The 18,330-nt window shown below is 41.3% G+C and overlaps 1 protein-coding gene across 1 annotated transcript; it reads left to right on the forward strand.

The window, feature by feature from the left end:
• Positions 1 to 194: 194 nt before the first annotated feature.
• LOC308641543 (uncharacterized protein) lies at positions 195 to 17,547 on the forward strand (the record flags this gene model as incomplete). Its single annotated transcript, XM_081280217.1, has 4 exons — positions 195 to 341; positions 704 to 1,261; positions 7,887 to 7,956; positions 17,418 to 17,547. The coding sequence occupies 4 exons, from the start codon at positions 195 to 197 to the stop codon at positions 17,441 to 17,443; spliced, it is 801 nt and encodes a 266-aa protein (XP_081136343.1). The 3' UTR covers positions 17,444 to 17,547.
• Between the last annotated feature and the right edge of the window lie 783 nt (positions 17,548 to 18,330).

The raw sequence follows: 18,330 nt of genomic DNA on the forward strand, positions 1-18,330 counted from the left end.
GAGGTGCAGGTGACGCGGCACCCCCAGCTAACCCACACACAAACAAACCCGGCGGCGTTCCGGGGCAACTCCTCGGGTCCCGGCGGCGTCTTTGGCCAGGCGCTCACTGGCTTCTGCAAACTGCAAGGTCGGGATCGAAGATGAGGATCCTCACCCGGTGGTCCAGAGCCTCAGCCCCTACTGGGGAACGAAAGATGACGAAACGAGGAAAGTGCGGAGGGCGCGCCGGGAGGCGGCTCGGCACGCCCCGTGCGACCGGCACTCGGTGTTCTCCGCGGTTGCACAAACGCTCCTGGACCCACAGGGCTACTCCTCGTGGAGCAATCCCGCAACCACCCGCTGTTCCTTGAGCCCGGGGCGCATTAGGGCGCAGTGCCCTGCGCGCACTTGTCCCGGCCGTACAGCCGCTCAGGACCCTTCGTCCGCGCCTCTTCTTCCTGGGTCTTTTTCTTTTCTTCCCTTTTTCTCACTCTCTGCAAAGGGCTCTCCAGCCTGCAGCAAAGTTCTCTCAAGACCCAGGGGAAGACATCCGCGAAATGGTGGAGAGAAGAGCAAGAGAGCGCTCTGCCGCTTGGTCTCCCTCCCCAGCGGGCAAACTCCTAGGGCGAGTCCCGAGTAGTCACAGCAGCGCAGCGGAAGAGGATTGGGTCGCCGCGGGACGGCGGAGAGCCCGGTTGGTGGCGCAGGTCCTGCCCGGCCGTAGGAGGGTGGGGGTGGAGCAGTCGGCTGCCTCGGGGACGCTGGGCACAGGGTACCCGCCGCTCCTGCTGCTCCTGCAGCCGCCGCTCCCACCTCCACCGCCGCCCGCGCCTCTCGCGCCGGTTACATTAACACGCGGTTTCACACTCCGGAGCTAACCAGCGCCGGCCCCGCCCAGCCCCGCGCGGGCGGGGGCCGCTTGCACAGAGCCGGCGGGGGCCGGGGGCCGAGCTGGAGCGGGGGGGGGGCGGGGGGAGCGGAGGCCCGCGTCAGCCAATCCAGTGCGCCGTGCCCAACGTGGGGCACTGACGTAGAGCCTCCCCGGAGCCTATGGCTGCGCCATGCCGGACGGCCCGCTCCCCCTCCCCCTCCTCTCCTACCCCCCCCCCCGCTTCCATCTCCGCCGTCTCCCCCGTCTCCCCTCCCACCCTCCCCCCGCCCCTTCTCCGCCAGCCGCGTCCTCCCGGGCTCGGTGAGGAACAGTTCCTGGAGGAGCCGCGGGACGCCAAAACCAGCCAATGGGAAGCGGCGAGACGCGGAGATTGGCACGGTGGATTGGAAGGTCGGTGGGAAGGAGCGCGGCGGGGCCGAACTGTCAATCAAAGTAACGTGGGGCTGGCTTGGCGCAAGCTGGAGGGACCGGCGATAGTGCTGTGGCGGAAGCTGGGGGCTAGACTTTGCAGAAACCCTTCCACTTGTTCACTTTTCCCTTTAATGAAAATCTTCAGATCTCAGTGAAAGTAACTCAGAGACTAACCGCGTTGTTTCTTATTGGGGACGAAGAGGTCGCTTTGGGGTAATTTAAGCAAAATGTGTTTTTCGGTGTTGGCCCTTGTTTGATGCTACTTTTTGAAAGTGGGGTTACGTTCAAAAATGTCTGTGAGGTTTGTTTTACCTTGAGCTACCTTTGCACGGACGCAGAAGCGGACTGTGCACTTAATGGAAAATTCATAGATGAGCAATGCATTAGGTGGCATAGGTACACCAGCGGCGTTGATCCTGACGATAATGCCCGCCCACCCCACCTACCCGCTTTGCTCCCCAAGTAGTGGGTTTCAGGTTTTATTGAAGGATTTCAAACCATTTTGCGAAAAGACCGGCCTGTATTCTTGGCGGGAAGGATTTCCAAGGTGCGACCAATATTAGGCACATGTGTCCCAGGCGCAGATGACTCTCCCTCGGGCGAGAAATCCCGGGTCCTTGTCTGACTTTGCTGTGTACGAGGAAGGAGGAGGTGACCGAACGTTTCAGGAGCCTCTCAACCAGGAGACCACGAGTCTTTTCCACGTCTTAGGAACAAAGAGAGACAATGGAATAACACATCCCAGAGACCTGAAAAACCTGTCCTGCCGACCCCACCCCCAGAATTTGGGTGGTACCCTGGGGCTGAGCAGTGTTAAGTAGCTGCTTGAAAATACTTTGGGTACGTGGCATAGTTAAGGTTCTTAGTTGAAAGGGATGCTGTTAGAACTCAGAGTTTCCAGGTTTTGTCCGTATGTCCAAATACACAACACAGCAGAAAAACCTTCAGAGTTCCCATGTGTATAGTTTTATTTATTTATTTTGTTTTGCCACTACCTATACTTTATACACCACTTTTTGGGGTGCTGGGGATTGAACCCAGGACCTTGTGCATGCTAGGCAAGCACTCTACCAACTAAGCTATACCCCTAGCCCCCCTCCCCCTCAACCACTACCTATATACTTTAAAGACTAATTCAGTGGAGTTCTGCCTGTGAGCAGTGAGTAGAATGGTGCTATTTTCTTCCTCCCTAAGAAAGGCGCATCTTGGACAATCGTTCATCTTATTTTGGAATCTAGTAAACAAATGTTTGGTATTAAAATCCTCCCTCTTTTTTAAAACCATCCCTTATTTTACCTCTTAGTTTAAAACCCTTATTTTACCTTCAAGAGGTTTATGGGAAGGGGCCTATTTAAGTAAACATATGTTTTATTAGAAATTTTGCTTTTACAGAGATCTTTTTCTTTGAAATATTAAAAGAATCGTTTTAGATACTACAGTTCACTGTTGAAGTTGTTTTAAAATATGCATGATATTGATTTGTATGTAATTGCATCAATCCCAAATATCAATTATAAATGAAAAATAAAAGAGCAATTTTTGAGCCAGTCTGAAGACTTAAAACAAGTTTGGCATGGCAGTTTTGGGGCATGTTCATTAAATGGAATTAATGGGGGTTATGTTATTCATATTACTACTAACATGGAGCATGAAAAGAGGGAAACACTGCCTTTCTCCTTGGTTAAACTTAGTGATGGTGAGAGCAGGCTTGCTCCACATACAGGACGTTTGAAATCAGATGATACATGGACAACTAGGCTTTGTGCTTTGGCAGCCTGTGCCCCTGTAAATCATCATCCAGTGATTGGGCCACAAATGCCAGTCTGTGGTCAGTTTATCCCATAATCAGTGCCAGAACTGGGTAGAAAGTTCTTCTATGCCACAAGTAGACTTTGCCTACACTGAGACTTCTTCCTGGCTTCCCTGAGTTTTATGTACTCAGTGTGCCTTGACTAACTGTCACAGACTGGTAATTAAACACAAAACGAAAGAGTATTTTTGGACAGGAGCAAAAGTATTGCTACTTTTTTCCCTACTACACTTCAAAATTCTAACACTTTGTCCTTTTTTTTTTTCTTTTTTGATTCTAAAGATTGAACCCCAGGGTGTAGAGCCACATCCCCAGATTTCTTTTTTATTATTATTATTTTGAGACAGGATATTTTTTTAAATTTTTTTGTAGTTGTAGATGAACACAATGCCTTTATTTTATTTGTTTATTTTATGCAGTGCTAAGGATCAAAGCCTGTGCCTCACATGTGCTAAGCAAGCACTCTGCCACTGAGTAAGAGCCCCAGCCCTTGAGAGGGGGTAATTGCTAAGTTACTTAGGGTCTTGCTAAATTGCTGAGGCTGACCTTGAACTTGTGACCCTCCTGCAGTCTCTGGGATTATCAGTTTAACCTCCACAACTAGCCATATTGTCTTTAAAATGTTCTCTAATTGTTCACAGAAAATGTGTCCACTCAGAATATTACCAGTTTGCTAAGATTAACAATGGGAAATAAGTTAACTAGTACTTCCTTACCAATAAAGTTTGAAACCAGACCAGGCCTTCTGATTGTCTTAAAATGAAGTATGTTGGGGGAACAAAAGAAAGCTCCTAATGATTTTTAAATTGAAAGGCTTCTAATTGCGTGTATAAAGATGGTTGGTTTTGGAAGGTTTCTTTATCATTCAGTGCATCCACTTTGAGAGTAGGAGAAGGCCTTATCCCTTTTCAAGGTCGTATTTTCTCCATGATTGTCATGCTGTAATAATTATACTACAAAACTCTCATCAAACTGCTTTACAAATGATAGTGTTTAAACAATCAAGTAGCTTTAATCTTACCTTTTAAATAAATAATATATGTGCAGATTGCCTACAGCCTATTTAAAAGAAAATAGTCCTACTCATGAAATCTATAATTTTGATCTTCTATTTAAAGTCTGTTAACCATAATCTTCTTTACCTTTATCATATTCGTATGTCAGTTATGTTTTCACATAAAATAATATTATGTATACTACTTCCATAGGAAATTGACTTGGAACAAAACAATACCCCTTTGATCCTCTGCAAAAGAAACAAAAATTGTCAGATTGTTTATCTTGATGCATATATAGGTATATTTCCATTCATTTATTGCTGATTATTAAATTTTCAACTAATAGGTTAAATAATTATAAAAACAAAATGTCATACAGTAAGATGATAACTGGACACAACAGGAAAATACATGGATGCTGATCAAAAAATTAGGCTTTTTGTTTGTTTTCAGTACTAGAAATTGAACTCAGGACATAGCAAGGAGCTAAGCAAGAACTGAGCTATATCCATGGCCCTTTTTGTATTTTATTTTGTTGATAGAACCTCACTAAATTGCCTTTGGCTGGCTTTGAACTTGCAGTCTTCCTGCCTGACCCTCTGAGAAGGTGGGATTACAGGCACACACCACCTCACCCTCTTCATTTTCTCTTCGTTTTAATTACAAGTTATTGCTCATACATTTCCTCATTTGGCTTTTTTTTTTTTCCCTGAAAGTTTTCTAAAACTTAAGAATGTAGGGTCCAGAAGAAATGTTCCCAGCATTGCTTTATAACCTTTTCCTCCTCCACCCCATTACCAAAGAAAAGGACGGAATGGGTGTGGAGGTGGAGGAAAGAAGGCAGAGAAGGAAAAAAAAAAAATCAGTAGCAGATCCATGCAGCAGTAAAACCTCAAATAAAATCACATCCAAAGAACCTCTGTGGTTTCACACAATATGGTAAAATTAGAGATTGCAGGAAACCAACTAAATTAAGCTGGGAGCATTTGAAGAGAAATGAGCAGACTTTATGGAAATGACACATTGACTGACCAGTATGCTTTTTTATCAACAATTTCTTTGTTAAGACGCAGATCAAAGGAACCTGCATATGTTTTCGTTTTGTTCTAACTAGAAAATTACATCCAGATGTTTAATAGGCATTTGGTTGGTTTTTCAGCATTGATTAGATATGTTGGTTCTGTTTGCTTACAAGTGTAGCCGGATCATTAGCTAATGCAAAGAAATGTTTGCTGTGAGTTGCTAATTAGGGCTTTTGGAATCTCTCCATGCTCAAGAACAATTTGTACAGTGGCCAGAAGAACTTGTGGGACTTGGGGAAGTTGTTTTCCCTTCTCTGGCAGGGTGGGGAAAAGCAGCCGGCCTTGTTCCCTAATCTCCCTTTGCCTAGGGGGATTGTGATGCGATCCCCAAGGATTGGAGTGCAAATAAATTAGGAAGAGACCACACAGGCATTCCCAAACAAGAGATAAATGTGTTCTTTCTGGAACAACCACTATGCTGTCTTGGGGGGGCGGGGTGGAACATTTAAAACAGTGAGCATTAACATGTGGAAGATGCTTGGTGCTAATGTTATCAAATACACATCATTTTTAAGTATACTTTAGAGACAGATGGGAAAGCCCTTTATGATAAATGAGTGTACTTGAATTCATTACCATAGTACTTATAATTAAAAATGTCTCCTTTGCAATTTCAGTACTTTTACAGGGTACTAGAGACCAAGCTGGGGAGTAGGAAGGCTAGATATAGAAAAAGGAGAGGAAGAGAGGAATTTTGGAAACCTGGATGAGCCTGGGACTAAATACAATGTTTACTGCCACAGCCCACCCATTTGTTTACCTTGTTAAAGCCCCAAAACTTGTAGGAGATTAGCCATTCATTCAGTATTCAAATAAACTGTTTTGAGAATTTGAGGCACCAAGAGGATAAACTTCTTAGCTAGCCAATCAAGTTTCGAAAAAACAAAAACACTTGACTGTGTCTGTGCCTGCAGAATACCACCTCACCCAGGGCTAACCTTTTGTTTACTTAAGGCTGGTTTTCCAGAGAGGTATCAGCCCAAAATAGATATGTTTATATGTAGTCATCAGAGTTCAGATATAAATGCCTTTTACCATGTTCTTTTGCACAGTAGTGCTCCTTTTAAGCCTGTTTACATCTAATGGCACACACCTGTGTATTCATGTAGTCTGATTAATTTGGAATTTTCACATCAATAAAATAGATTCATGATTCTTTTCTTTGAAATATTTCAAGCAGAGGGCCTAGCTGTCAGAGATTTTCATGTCTACCTGGCCAGATGCCTTGGAAAAGCTGTCAGTATTTGGGGACCTGATCAAAAACTGTCTGGAGTTCAGACTGTCATAGGTCTCAGTGAAGGTAGTGCACAACTGCACACTCCCTACCTTTTTTTTTTTTTTTTTTTTTTTTAACTCTTCTAAAGTCTGGTAAAAGATGGGATAATATACCTTTTCACTCCTTCAATCTAGCATTTAGCACAACAGAAGCTGAAGGACTTTTGGTAGACAAAAGTAATAAAAGGAAACCCTTTTGATGCTTCTTCCCACATATTCACATAACAAGAACAGATGTTGGCCCCTTAAAGTTCTCTATAATGACCCACATTTGCTGCAGGCCAAGGAGTTGCTAGGAAATACATTTTTCCTTCTACCTTAGAAGACTTGTCAGTATCATTTAAATGATATTTCTTCCTGAAGCTAGCAAAGTGTTTGAAGGGTTAAAGAGTTGAACTCAATTCACCTGTGATCTCTGAGTATTCTTCTTGGTATAGTTGAAGACAAAAAGTCTGACATGGGGAGGGCACCAGCAAACAAGTGTATGTTCCAGATACAGTCATGCTTCTAAAACAGAAAGTCTAGGCCTGGATGAACATGTTAAATAGCAGAAATACAGAACGTTGGTACATTTCACAAGACAACTAGCCTGCACTCTTTAAAAATGTCAAGCTAGAAACAGTGGTTTAGGCCTGTAATCCCAGCTACTCAGGAGGTTGAAGCATGAGGATTGCAAATTCCAAGACCAGCCTGGGCAACTTAAACCAGATCTTGTCTCATTGATAGAGTGCTTGCCTAGCACGCACAAGGCCCTGGACTCAATCTTCAGTACTACAAGTGTAACAGTGGTTCACTTTATGCTTTGAATATAACTTGCTGCTCTGCCACTGCAATCTATCTATTTATTTATTGATTTTTATTGATTTTTATTTTTTTAAATACACGACAGCGGAATGCATTACAATTCTTATTACACATATATACCACAAATTTTCATATCTCTGTATATAAAGTAGGTTGACACCCATTGTGTCTTCATACATGTACTTTGGAGAATGATGTCCATCACATTCCACCATCCTTGCTAATCCCCTACCTCCTCCCTTTCCCTCCCTCCCCTCTTTGCAATTTATTTTTAAAATGGAAAAGTTTCTTTCTCTTCCTCTCTCCCTGCTTCTCCCCCTCCCTATTATTAGGGGAATTAGGATTACCTTTCTTCTGGATGCTAGGCAGATTTATCTGTCCTTGAGTACACACCCCACTTTAGGAACCAAATCATTAAGACTTTGGGGATGGTTCCAGAGCATTTCCAAATGAGTGTTGCCCAAATTAACAAGTGAATTACAGCTCCAACAGAGAACTCTGGAATGTAGCATTTGAGTCACCTCTTTAAAAGGGTCCCTCTTCCTACTGATTGGCAGAATCACAGCCTCTGGACCTGAGTCCCCTGTGTTTCTCCTTTACTAGCAAAATAAACCTTCTTTTTCCTTTTTTTTCAGAACCTTGTCCTCATTATTGGATTGGCATCAGGGACAAGGACTGAGCTTTCAGCAGCACAAGTACACACAAGTATGGAATATGTCATTGGCAATTGTCAATAGCTCATTGACAGAGTACTTGGGATATTAGGCAATATAGAATAAAGATTCTTTTTTGATGTGGAAATATTGTGGTTATCTAGGAGGCTGTTATTCTGAGAAGATGAATGGTAAAGCATGCAACTTCAAATATTAATTGTAAGCCTGGTGTGGTGGCACATGCCTGTAATCCCAGCTGCCTGGGAGTTGAGGCAAGAGGATCACAAATTGGAGGCCAGCATAGGCAATTTAGTGAGACCCTGTCTCATCTCAAAATAAAAGGGGGAGGGGAGGGCGGGGGAGGCTAGGAGTATCATTGGTGGAATGCCTCTGGGTACCAAAAAAAGAAAAAGTAACTGCAAATAAGTGTGTCTAGAGAAAGAAAGAGAAAGCAAATTTGGCAATGTGTTTACACAGATCCCTTCAGAATTTAGAGATAGTTATTTATTTTATTATTCCTTCATTCTTCCTGTTTGAAGTTTTAATAAGTATGGGAAACAATTCAAAACTTATTACCTACATCTTTGTTTCATATATAAAGTGAAACAATTTTCAACTTCATAGTTAAAATTTGATTTATAATGTTTTTAGTAAAAAAAAGTGTAAGGGCTGGGGATGTGGCTCAAGCGGTAATACATGCGCGGGGCGCTGGGTTCGATCCTCAGCACCACATAAAAATAAAATAAAGATGTTGTGTCCACCGAAAACTGAAAAATAAATATTAAAAAATTCTCTCTCTCTTCTCTCTCTCTTTAAAAAAAAAATGTAAAAAATGATTTTTTTCCTTCATCATGAAAGAACTGTGGTACTGATAACTAAGTGTTACCAAATATTTTTGCTCTGAATTTTTGAGTACTTTTATTATTCTATTTAATTTTTGTTTTTTCCTAAATGTAGATTAGTTACTTATTAATATAATATGGAAATTTTTAAATACACTGCAGCATTTCATTGATGCATCTTTTTGTGAGCCATAAAGCTCTGAATCATTAGAAAATCTACTATCAAATAAAGAGCAAAACTATTTATTAAGAATAAGGCAGTAGCAAATATATTTTACGTCAGTTTCTTTATTTCTGTTATGAATAGTTGTTCTGCTAGCCTTTTAATCACTTGAGTCTAGCAATGAAATTTATGAATTATTAATTTGATTTTTTAAATTTCTTAATAGTTTGAAATATGATGCTGATAGAGTATCACATTATGTACTAAGCTTTAAATGTTTATCTTGAAAACATAAATATATCACTAAATCTTGAACACTGATGTTATCCTCACTCAGAATCACAGAGGCCACAGTTGTCTCTTAGTATTCACTCAGGATTGGCTCCAGAATTGCTGCACACACCAAAATCCACTGATGCTCAAGTCCCTTACATTTAATGACATATAGTATTTGTATGTAATGGGTGAATACCCTCCATTGTGTCTTAAGTCACTCATAATACCTGACACATTGTGAATGTTATGTAAATGGTTGTTCTACTATTATTGTTAAGGAAATAGTGACAAGAAAAAAGTCTGCACACTGAAAGCTTTTTTTTTTTTTTTTTTTTTCTGAACATTATTTTTTGTTTTTCTTTTTTGGTACCAGAGATTGGATTTAGGGCAACTTAACCACTGAGCCACATACCCAGCCCTTTTTTGTATTTTATTGAGACAGGGTTTCACTGAGTTACTTAGGGCCTCACTGAGTTACTTAGAGCCTACTTAGTTACCAAAGCTGCCTTTGAACTTGTGATCCTCCTGCCTCAGCCTCCCGAACCACTGGGATTACAGGTATGTGCCTCTTTAGCCAGCTTTCCTGAACATTTTTGATTGATAGTTTGGTTGATTCCATGGATATAGAACCCAAGTATATATGGAGGGACTGCTATGTTTATGATGTACTAATAAATAAGTAGTTTTCCAGAAAAGATATGAAAAGTAACAAGACATAAACTAAAAGTAGAAATTGAAAAAAAAAAAAACATTCATCATGTTTTTTTCATCACAACTTTTCAGTTTGTTTTTGCTTTTTCTATCACCATTATGTTTATTGAAGGGAATACTTTTTGTGGCATTGGTAAGCAGAGTCTAGTTTGTGTATTTACTTTACTTTTTTTTTTTTTTTTTTTTTTTGTATTGGGGGTTGAACCCAGAGGCACTGTGCCACTGAGCTACATCCCTAGCCCTTTTAATTTTATATTTAGAGATGGGTCTCACTAAGTTGCCCAGACTAGCCTCAAAAATTGCTACCCTTCTGCTTTAGCCTCCTGAATAGCTGGGATTACAAATTTACACCACCTCCCCTGGTAGCAGATTCCAGTTTTTGTGAAAACAGATTAAACCCACAATTTTTTAAAAATTTTTTTTAATATTTATTTTTTAGTTTTTGGCGGACACAACATCTTTGTATGTGGTGCTGAGGATCGAACCCGGACCACATGCATGCCAGGCAAGCGCGCTACCACTTGAGCCACATCCCCAGCCCTAAACCCACAATTTGTAATGAAAAACTTGACTGCCTTAAGGAAGACAAATATGAAAATTCTGGAAAGGCTGGACTTCTCACCCATAGTGACTAATCAGTTCATCCAATATTTCTAGCCACCATCCACATAACTAATGACTATGTAAAATGAAAATAATGAAAAGAACTTATGCTTCATCATCATGACAGAAATAGCCCCAAGGGAACAGAGTTACCATTCTGATTTTCCCCATTTGCAGCCTCCACACTTCAGAAGAACTGGCAAGCTACAATTGGCACTTGAAAAAGTGTTACAAAACACTGACAAGTATTAGAGAAATGTTGATTAATGTAAACAGCCTGCCTGGAGGAATAATACCTTTCTTAAGAAAACTGATTTTCCAATTAGCATTTCTATGGAGACACTATTTTCAGAGAACTCTAGGGAGAATTTCAGGAAAAATTATTTGCCTTTGCTGGAGAAAGAGGGGTGTTATCAGGTTTACTTATTAATTTTTTTGAAAGACTGAAAAAGAATTGATAGGTTTTATAAAGAAAATGGACTTAAAAGGGAAGGAAATTCTGACGCATAGAACAACATAGATGAAACTTTAGGAGGTTAAGTGAAATAAGTCATTCAGAAAACTGTAAAGGGTTCCAGTTACATAAGGAACCTAGGAGACTCAGCATGATGGAAATGAAAGGAGAATGGTGGTTGCCTCTCCATCTCTCTCTCTTCTCCCCCACCCCTTTTTCCAAGGATGGAACCTGGGGGCCTCCTGCCTACTAAGCAAGTGGTCTACCACTAAGTTATACCCTTGATCCACCACATTTTTAAAAATTGTTATTTATTAGTCCATTATAGTTATTCACAATAATGGGGTTCATTTGACACATTCATAGATGCATCTAATATAGTTTCCTTCAGTTTACTCCCCAGTACCACACTTTTTTTTTTTTTTTTTTTGGTACTGGCAATTAAACCCAGGAGGCACTTTACCACTGAGCCAAGTCCCCAGCTCTTTTTATTTTTTATTTTGAGACAGGATCTGTCTCACATAATTGCTTAACACCTCACTAAGTTGCCCAGGCTGGCCTCAAACTTGTGATCCTCCTGCCTCAAACTCCCCAGTCACCGAGAATCCAGGTGTGTACCACTGCGCCTAGCACCACCACATTTTTTAAAAGACAATAAAATTCCTTTTTTTTTTCATGTATCTGTTCTTTGTTTGTTTGCTTTCGAAGTAGCAGAGATTGAGCCTAGGGTCATTATCACTGAGCTACACTCCCAGCCCTTTTCATCTCTTATTTTGAGACAGGATCTCCCAACTTGCTTATCCTCCTTTCTCAGTTTCCTGAGTAGCTGAGATTCGAGGTTTAAGGCAATATGCACCATATTTTGGACTCTCTCTTGGGCTGGGGATGTGGCTCAAGCGGTAGCGCGCTCGCCTGGCATGCGTGCGGCCTGGGTTCGATCCTCAGCACCACATACCAACAAAGATGTTGTGTCCGCCGAGAACTAAAAAATAAATATTAAAAATTCTCTCTCTCTCTCTCTCCTCTCTCTCACTCTCTCTTTAAACAACAACAAAAATATATATATTTTGGACTCTCTTCCTAATTTTTTTCTTTCTTTTTTTGGTACCAGGGATTGAACCCAGGGGCACTTAGCCACCGAGCCACGTCCCCAGTCCCCAGCTGTTTTTATGCTTTATTTTGAGACAGAGTCTCACTAAGTTGCTTAGGACCTCCCTAAGTTGCTGAGACTGGCTTTGAACTGCAATGTGAGGTATGGACTGGGTGCTGCCTTTTTGTTTAACTTTGAGATAGTGTCTTGCTAAATTGTTGAGGAATGACATTGAACTTTCAATCTCGGGCCTCAGCCTCCTGAGCCACTGGGATAGGCGCGCACCACCACACCCTGGCTTTCCTGTTTGTTTTCCAAGCTTATGAATATCACTGTTTTGTACTGAGCACTTACTAAGTGCTTTCCATGTTTGTAGTACCCCATTTGATCCTCACATAATTGCTATTAGATAAGTACAATGGCAATTGTACTTACCCTCCAAGGTAAGTACTATTATCATTTCTATTTACTGTGGCCCAGTACTCTCACAGAGTCATATGGGAGAGCCCAGTTCCTAATCCTGGTGTTCATGAGAACATATGGGACGCCATTAGTCACAGATGAGTGTAGTACTTAGTTACCCTCCAGTGCCATTCCATACTGGTTTTTTGTTATAGTTGGTTCTTTTACAATACTGGGGCTTTTTACCTCTACCCTTCCTCCCTCGCTCTTTTTGTTTAATTTTGAGACAGTGTCTGGCTAAATTGCTGAGGGATGGCCTTGAAGTTGCAGTCTCCAGCCTCAGCCTCCCATGTCCCTGGGTTCACAGTCATGTGCCACCACGCCCGGCTGCCCTATTCTTTACCATTTCTACATACCCTATGGATCTACTGATAGAAAAGTGAAACACACACACACATACATAAAATACAAATGGTTCACAAGCTTGGTAGGATTTCTCTCAGTTTTTTGAATTGAAGTTGATACTTTAAGAATTTATATTCCTGCAAAGAGAACTAACACCTGCCCCAGGGCTTTGGAATTGTTTCTGCCAGTGGAAAAAGGCAGCCACCTTCAGTCCTGTGCTTTCTGGCAGCACCCAGTCCATACCTCACATTGCAGTTCAGCAAATAAAGGGAGGGCTCAGCAGCCAGCCCAAGCAGACAAATGAGAGTGACAGGAAGTCTTAATTTCAAAGACAGAGTAACACCTGTCCTGGTTTTCAATTTTTCAAATGCTAAAACTGAAAGGGGAAAAAATAAAGGAAAGGTACGTATGGTTTTGTGAATAGTACTGTTTTGAGAAGATCTTGGCGACAATAGACAGGTAGACTGAGTATTGACAACACATTTGGAAGCATTTGTCCTGTTGAATGGGAAAGGATGTGTTTCTAACCTCCAAAGCTCTCTTGAAATCAGTGGATTGCAAACATCTTTGACCACGAACCATATTAAGATACATTTTAAAAGATCTCAGCCCAGTTGTGTCACATACCTGGAATCCCAGTGACTCAGGATTCCAAGTCCAGGCCCAGCCTGGGCAAATTAGCGCGACCCTATTTCAAAATAAATGTTAAAAAGGGCTTGGGGGTATAGTCAGTGGTAGAGTGCTTGTGTGAGGTCGTAGGTTCAATACCTAGTACCAAAAAAACCACTTAATCCCTCAACTCTGTTCTCTCCCCCCAACCTCATATATGCACACATACCACGTACATAGGTTGCAACACACCACAAAAAATATTGCTTTACATTATGCTGTACCATTTTAAATTAAAAAAAAAATTGTGGTGCTGGGAATCGAACCCAGGGCCTTGACCATGCTAAGTATACATTCTAAGTACCCATAAAAAATGGTGACACAAGTCAGCCCAATAACTATAGGACAAATGACATATTTTTCTTTCCTTTATACCATTTTGATATGAGGAGCCATAATTCCTGCCTGCCTTCTTGATCGTAATCTTCAATTTCAAATTAGTAGAATTCAAATCACTTTGGAGGGTCTTTTGAATTCTTAGAGTTACTACCTTCTCTGCTGACTCTTTTCTGCCTCAAATTTCCCCCTCCCTTTCAGCATCCCCATTCCTTTCCCACCTCTCATGGGATCCTTCTGGCCTCCCTGCCTATCCACACACCCCAATTCTTGTGTATAACAAAAATTTTGAAAGCACCAGATTTGGGCTGGGAATATAGCTCAGTTGGTAGAGTTGCTTAGCACTTCACTTTTGCCTCACATGCACAAGACCCTGGTTTCATTCCCCAGCACCATCACCAAAAAGGAAAGAAAAAAAAAAAAAACAGTAGCAGACATTCCATTCTGAAATGGAATCCTTCCCTACCTGTTACTAGGTATATCCTTGAACAAAACACATTTCCCTTTGCTTCCATACCTTGAAATGACTCCCCCTCCTCCCCAGTACTAGGGATTGAACCAGGGTCTTGCACCTGCATGCACTCTGTCATTAAACTACATTCCCCAGCCCCTTCTCAACTCTGAAATGAAGATAACACAGATCTCTTAAGATAGTTGCTTGGATTGAAGGATTAACTGAGATAACATAATAAAATACTTAACATAGCATTGGCCTTTCCCTTTTTTTGCCTGGGGTGAGTTGAAGGCTCTACCCTAAGTCAGCCAGAACTGGAGAAACACCACCCCTATTACCAGAGCATCTGGCACCATGGATTCCAAAGGTGTGTTCTGTGGAATTCTATACTCCAGTCATGGACCAGTACTCTGGGGCCCAAGAAAGCCATCACCATTGTATTTCTCAGGAGTAGGATAAATGGATCTCAGGAAAATAGGAGTCAGTGACCTTGAATACACTCCCATGTCCTACCCATTTATAGCCAGTTGCTTGGACACAAGCAACACTTATGTCCAGCCATCGTGGACGTAAGTGTTGTAATCCCAGCTGCTCAGGAGGCTGAGGCAGGAGGATGACAGTTTTGAGACCAGCCTCAGCAGTTTAGCAAGATCCTATCTCAAAATAAAAAATGAAAAGAACCTGGGATAGAGTGGTATTAGGGAGTGAACCAAAAAAAAAAGCAACAGGAGTTATTTGTATGTTTTTGGAACTAGGAATGCAAACTTCCAAACTTTGGGTGAGAGGGCTATAAAAACAAATATTGAACAACATACAACAGCTGTTTTCTGTGGCTAAATGCCCTGAAATGCTTGCTTAGATAATATAATAAGACAAAAATGTGGCTAACCAGTGAGAGGTTAATGGAATTAGGTCTCAAATATGCTCCCCTTGAATGTCATGCCATCTCACCTAATGAATGTGAAGCTGTGTGTTGGAAAGACCTTGAGAAACACATGCAGAAATTAGGAAGTCATTAGATACCAGCTGGACTCTCTTTAGGAATGTGCTCTGTTCTAGGATTATTTTTGAACTGAGAACTTCCACTTTCCTCCTGGAGACGTTCACATCTTCTATTTTATTAGCCATGGCTGAAGTCTTTCAAATCTTTGAATAAGGTTTAGTGAGAACGAATGAGCCCTGGTTAAATAAGAATCCCAATAGCTCCAGCTTGCCATGATGTAGGAAGAACTCAAACTCAGTTATCTTTTTTTTTTTTTTTGCTGGTGGTGGAGTACCGGGGATTATACTCAGGGGCACTTGACCATTGAGCCACTTCCCCAGCCCTATTTTGTATTCTGTTTAGAGACAACGTCTCATTGAGTTGCTTAGTACCTCGCTTTTGCTGAGGCTGGCTTTGAACTTGTGATCCTCCTGTCTCAGCTTCCCAAGTCGCTGGGATTACAGAAGTGTGCCACCTCGCCTGGCTCAGTTATCTTTTAATTCAACAGTTGTCTGCCTACCAAGAGACCTTCTAGAACTTCTTCTCTGTGTCCTTCTTAATTTGAAAACTTCTCTTTGAAATCAGGCTTACTTTAGGGAATTTTTTAAAAAAACTATTGAAATGTAAAACTTTCATTTATTGGTAGAGTGAAAGGAAAAAAGAGAAAATATTTTTTTCTCTAGATTTGGCTTTTTCCAGTAAGGAAATACTAGGAAACCAGATAAACAATCTTGTCTCAGATCAGGCTTTTATAATAATAATAATAATAATAATAATAATAATAATAATAATAATAATAATGGAGGAGGAGGAGGAGGAGGAGGAGGAGGAGGAGGAGGAGCAGCCATCAGGTGAGGTGGTGGTGGAGGAGGAGGAGGAGGACGTGGAGGAGGAGGAGGAGGAGCCGCCATCAGGTGAGGTGGTGTATTTCTGTAATCCCAGCTACTCAGGTAGGAAGCTGAGGCAGAGGAATGAAAGTTCAAGATCAGACTGAGTGACTTAGACCCTGTCTGAAAACAGAAAGAGCTGGGAATGTAGCTCAATGGTAGAGCACCATTAGGTGCAATTGTCAGTACCTCAAAAAAAGTGGCTTTGGGAACCAGAAAATGGTAAATAGTGTACAATTTGCTAGTGATGGCTCCAGTAAACCTTTATGAATGAAACAATTTGTTGAAATATTTGGTTCCTTCCCTCTTTAAGTCACGACAACTATCTTAAGAGCTTAATGCCCTTGAACATAAAACTCCAGCTGTTTGCTATCCTGTGTTTGGTCCTGAGGAGGTGGACATTTTCTAATCCCTTACAGCTCAAGATTTAGTGACCCCATATCCCATTTTCTAGAGGAAGGGCTGTGTTAACGGAAATAAAACTTCTGAAGTATCATCCATTCCAGGTAATACATTATTGGTCAATACATTTATTTAGATCTACCAAAAATATACTTCAAGGTATTGAGGACATGAGGAACCTTGTAAAAGATACTCTGAGAACTTGGAGGATAGCTGTATAACCAAAACTTAACACTTACCAGATGTGGTGGTGCATACCTGGAACCCCAGCTGCTTGGGAGGCTGAGGCAGGAGGTTGCAAGTTTGAGACCAGCCTGGACAACATAGCAAGACCCTGACTCAAAATAAAAATAAAAAGGGTTGGGGATGTGACTCAGTGGTGGAGTGGCCCTGAGGTCAATCCCTAGTACTGTTACACACACACACACACACAAATAAATGATAAATAATAATAAAGTGCTATAAGAGAGAGTAGAGTCATTCTTCGGTATTCTCAGGGGATTGGTTCCAGGACCCCTGAAAATACTGAAATCTGTGGATATTCAAGTCCCTTATGTAAAATAACAGTATCTGCATATAACCTATATACATCCTCTTGTGTTCTTTCTTTCTTTCTTTCTTTCTTTCTTTCTTTCTTTCTTTCTTTCTGCTGGGAATTGAACCCAGGGCATTGTTCGTGCTAAGCACATTCTATCACTATACTCTCAGCCCTTCTCCCATCATTCTAGATTCATTTAATGACTAGTACAATGTAAATGATATGTAATATTATGCTGTATTATTTAGGAAATGATCAAAAGTCTGCACATGCTCAGTATAGACACAATTTTTTTTCAGATTATCTTCAGTTCAAGGTTGGTTGAATCCATGTATGAAGAACCCATGGACATGGAGGGCCAACTGCATATGGTATTTTTGTTCCTGAGGATTGAACACACGGCTGTTTTAACACTGAGCTACAAACTGAGCCTTTTTAATTGTTTTCTCTTTTGTTGGTACTAGGGATTGAGCCCACAGGGGCTTTACCACTGAGCTACATCCCCAGTCCTTTTAATTTTTTATTTTGAGATGGGGTCTTGCTAAGTTGCTCAGACTGCCCTTGAATGTGGGATCCTCCTGCCCTAGTCTCCTGAGTTGCTGGAATTACAGGCATGTGTGCACCACAGTGTCCCACCCAACTGCATATGTTAAGTGACAAGTAAAAGTTAATGTTTCTTGAGTGCTTTAATAATTCATGGGGTCATGGTACTGGAGGTAGAGTCACCCTGAGTGCCTCATCTGGGCACTCAGATTTGTTTGGGTGGCACTGACCTTTGATTCTGTGTTCCTGGGAGAGCACAACAAATAGTGACATATTTCATTCTCACATACAATAAAGGTCGATTTTACTAGTGGAAAGCGGCTGTCATTTCTACATTGTTTAAAGTAAAAATCATGAGTGGATCTTCATGAGGATAACCTGACTATTAAATTTGGTCTATGCCACTGTTTCTGAGCTTTACTAATAATACTTCATTTTTACTTGTTAATTCCTTCCGAACATTCATTAGCACTGAAGTTACAAAATTTAGGGATGTCAGCACTACCCATAGTAGCCAAGAAATGGAATCAACTCAGGTGTCCATCAGTGGATGAGTGGATAAAGAAAATGTGGTACATGTACATGATTGTATATTATTCAGCCATAAAAGAGGTGAAATCCTGTCATTTAACAGCAACTTGGATGCAACTGGAGTTTATTATGTTAAGT

Source organism: Spermophilus citellus (assembly GCF_964194105.1).
Source record: "Spermophilus citellus genome assembly, chromosome: 2".
Classification (NCBI taxonomy): Eukaryota; Metazoa; Chordata; class Mammalia; order Rodentia; family Sciuridae; genus Spermophilus; species Spermophilus citellus.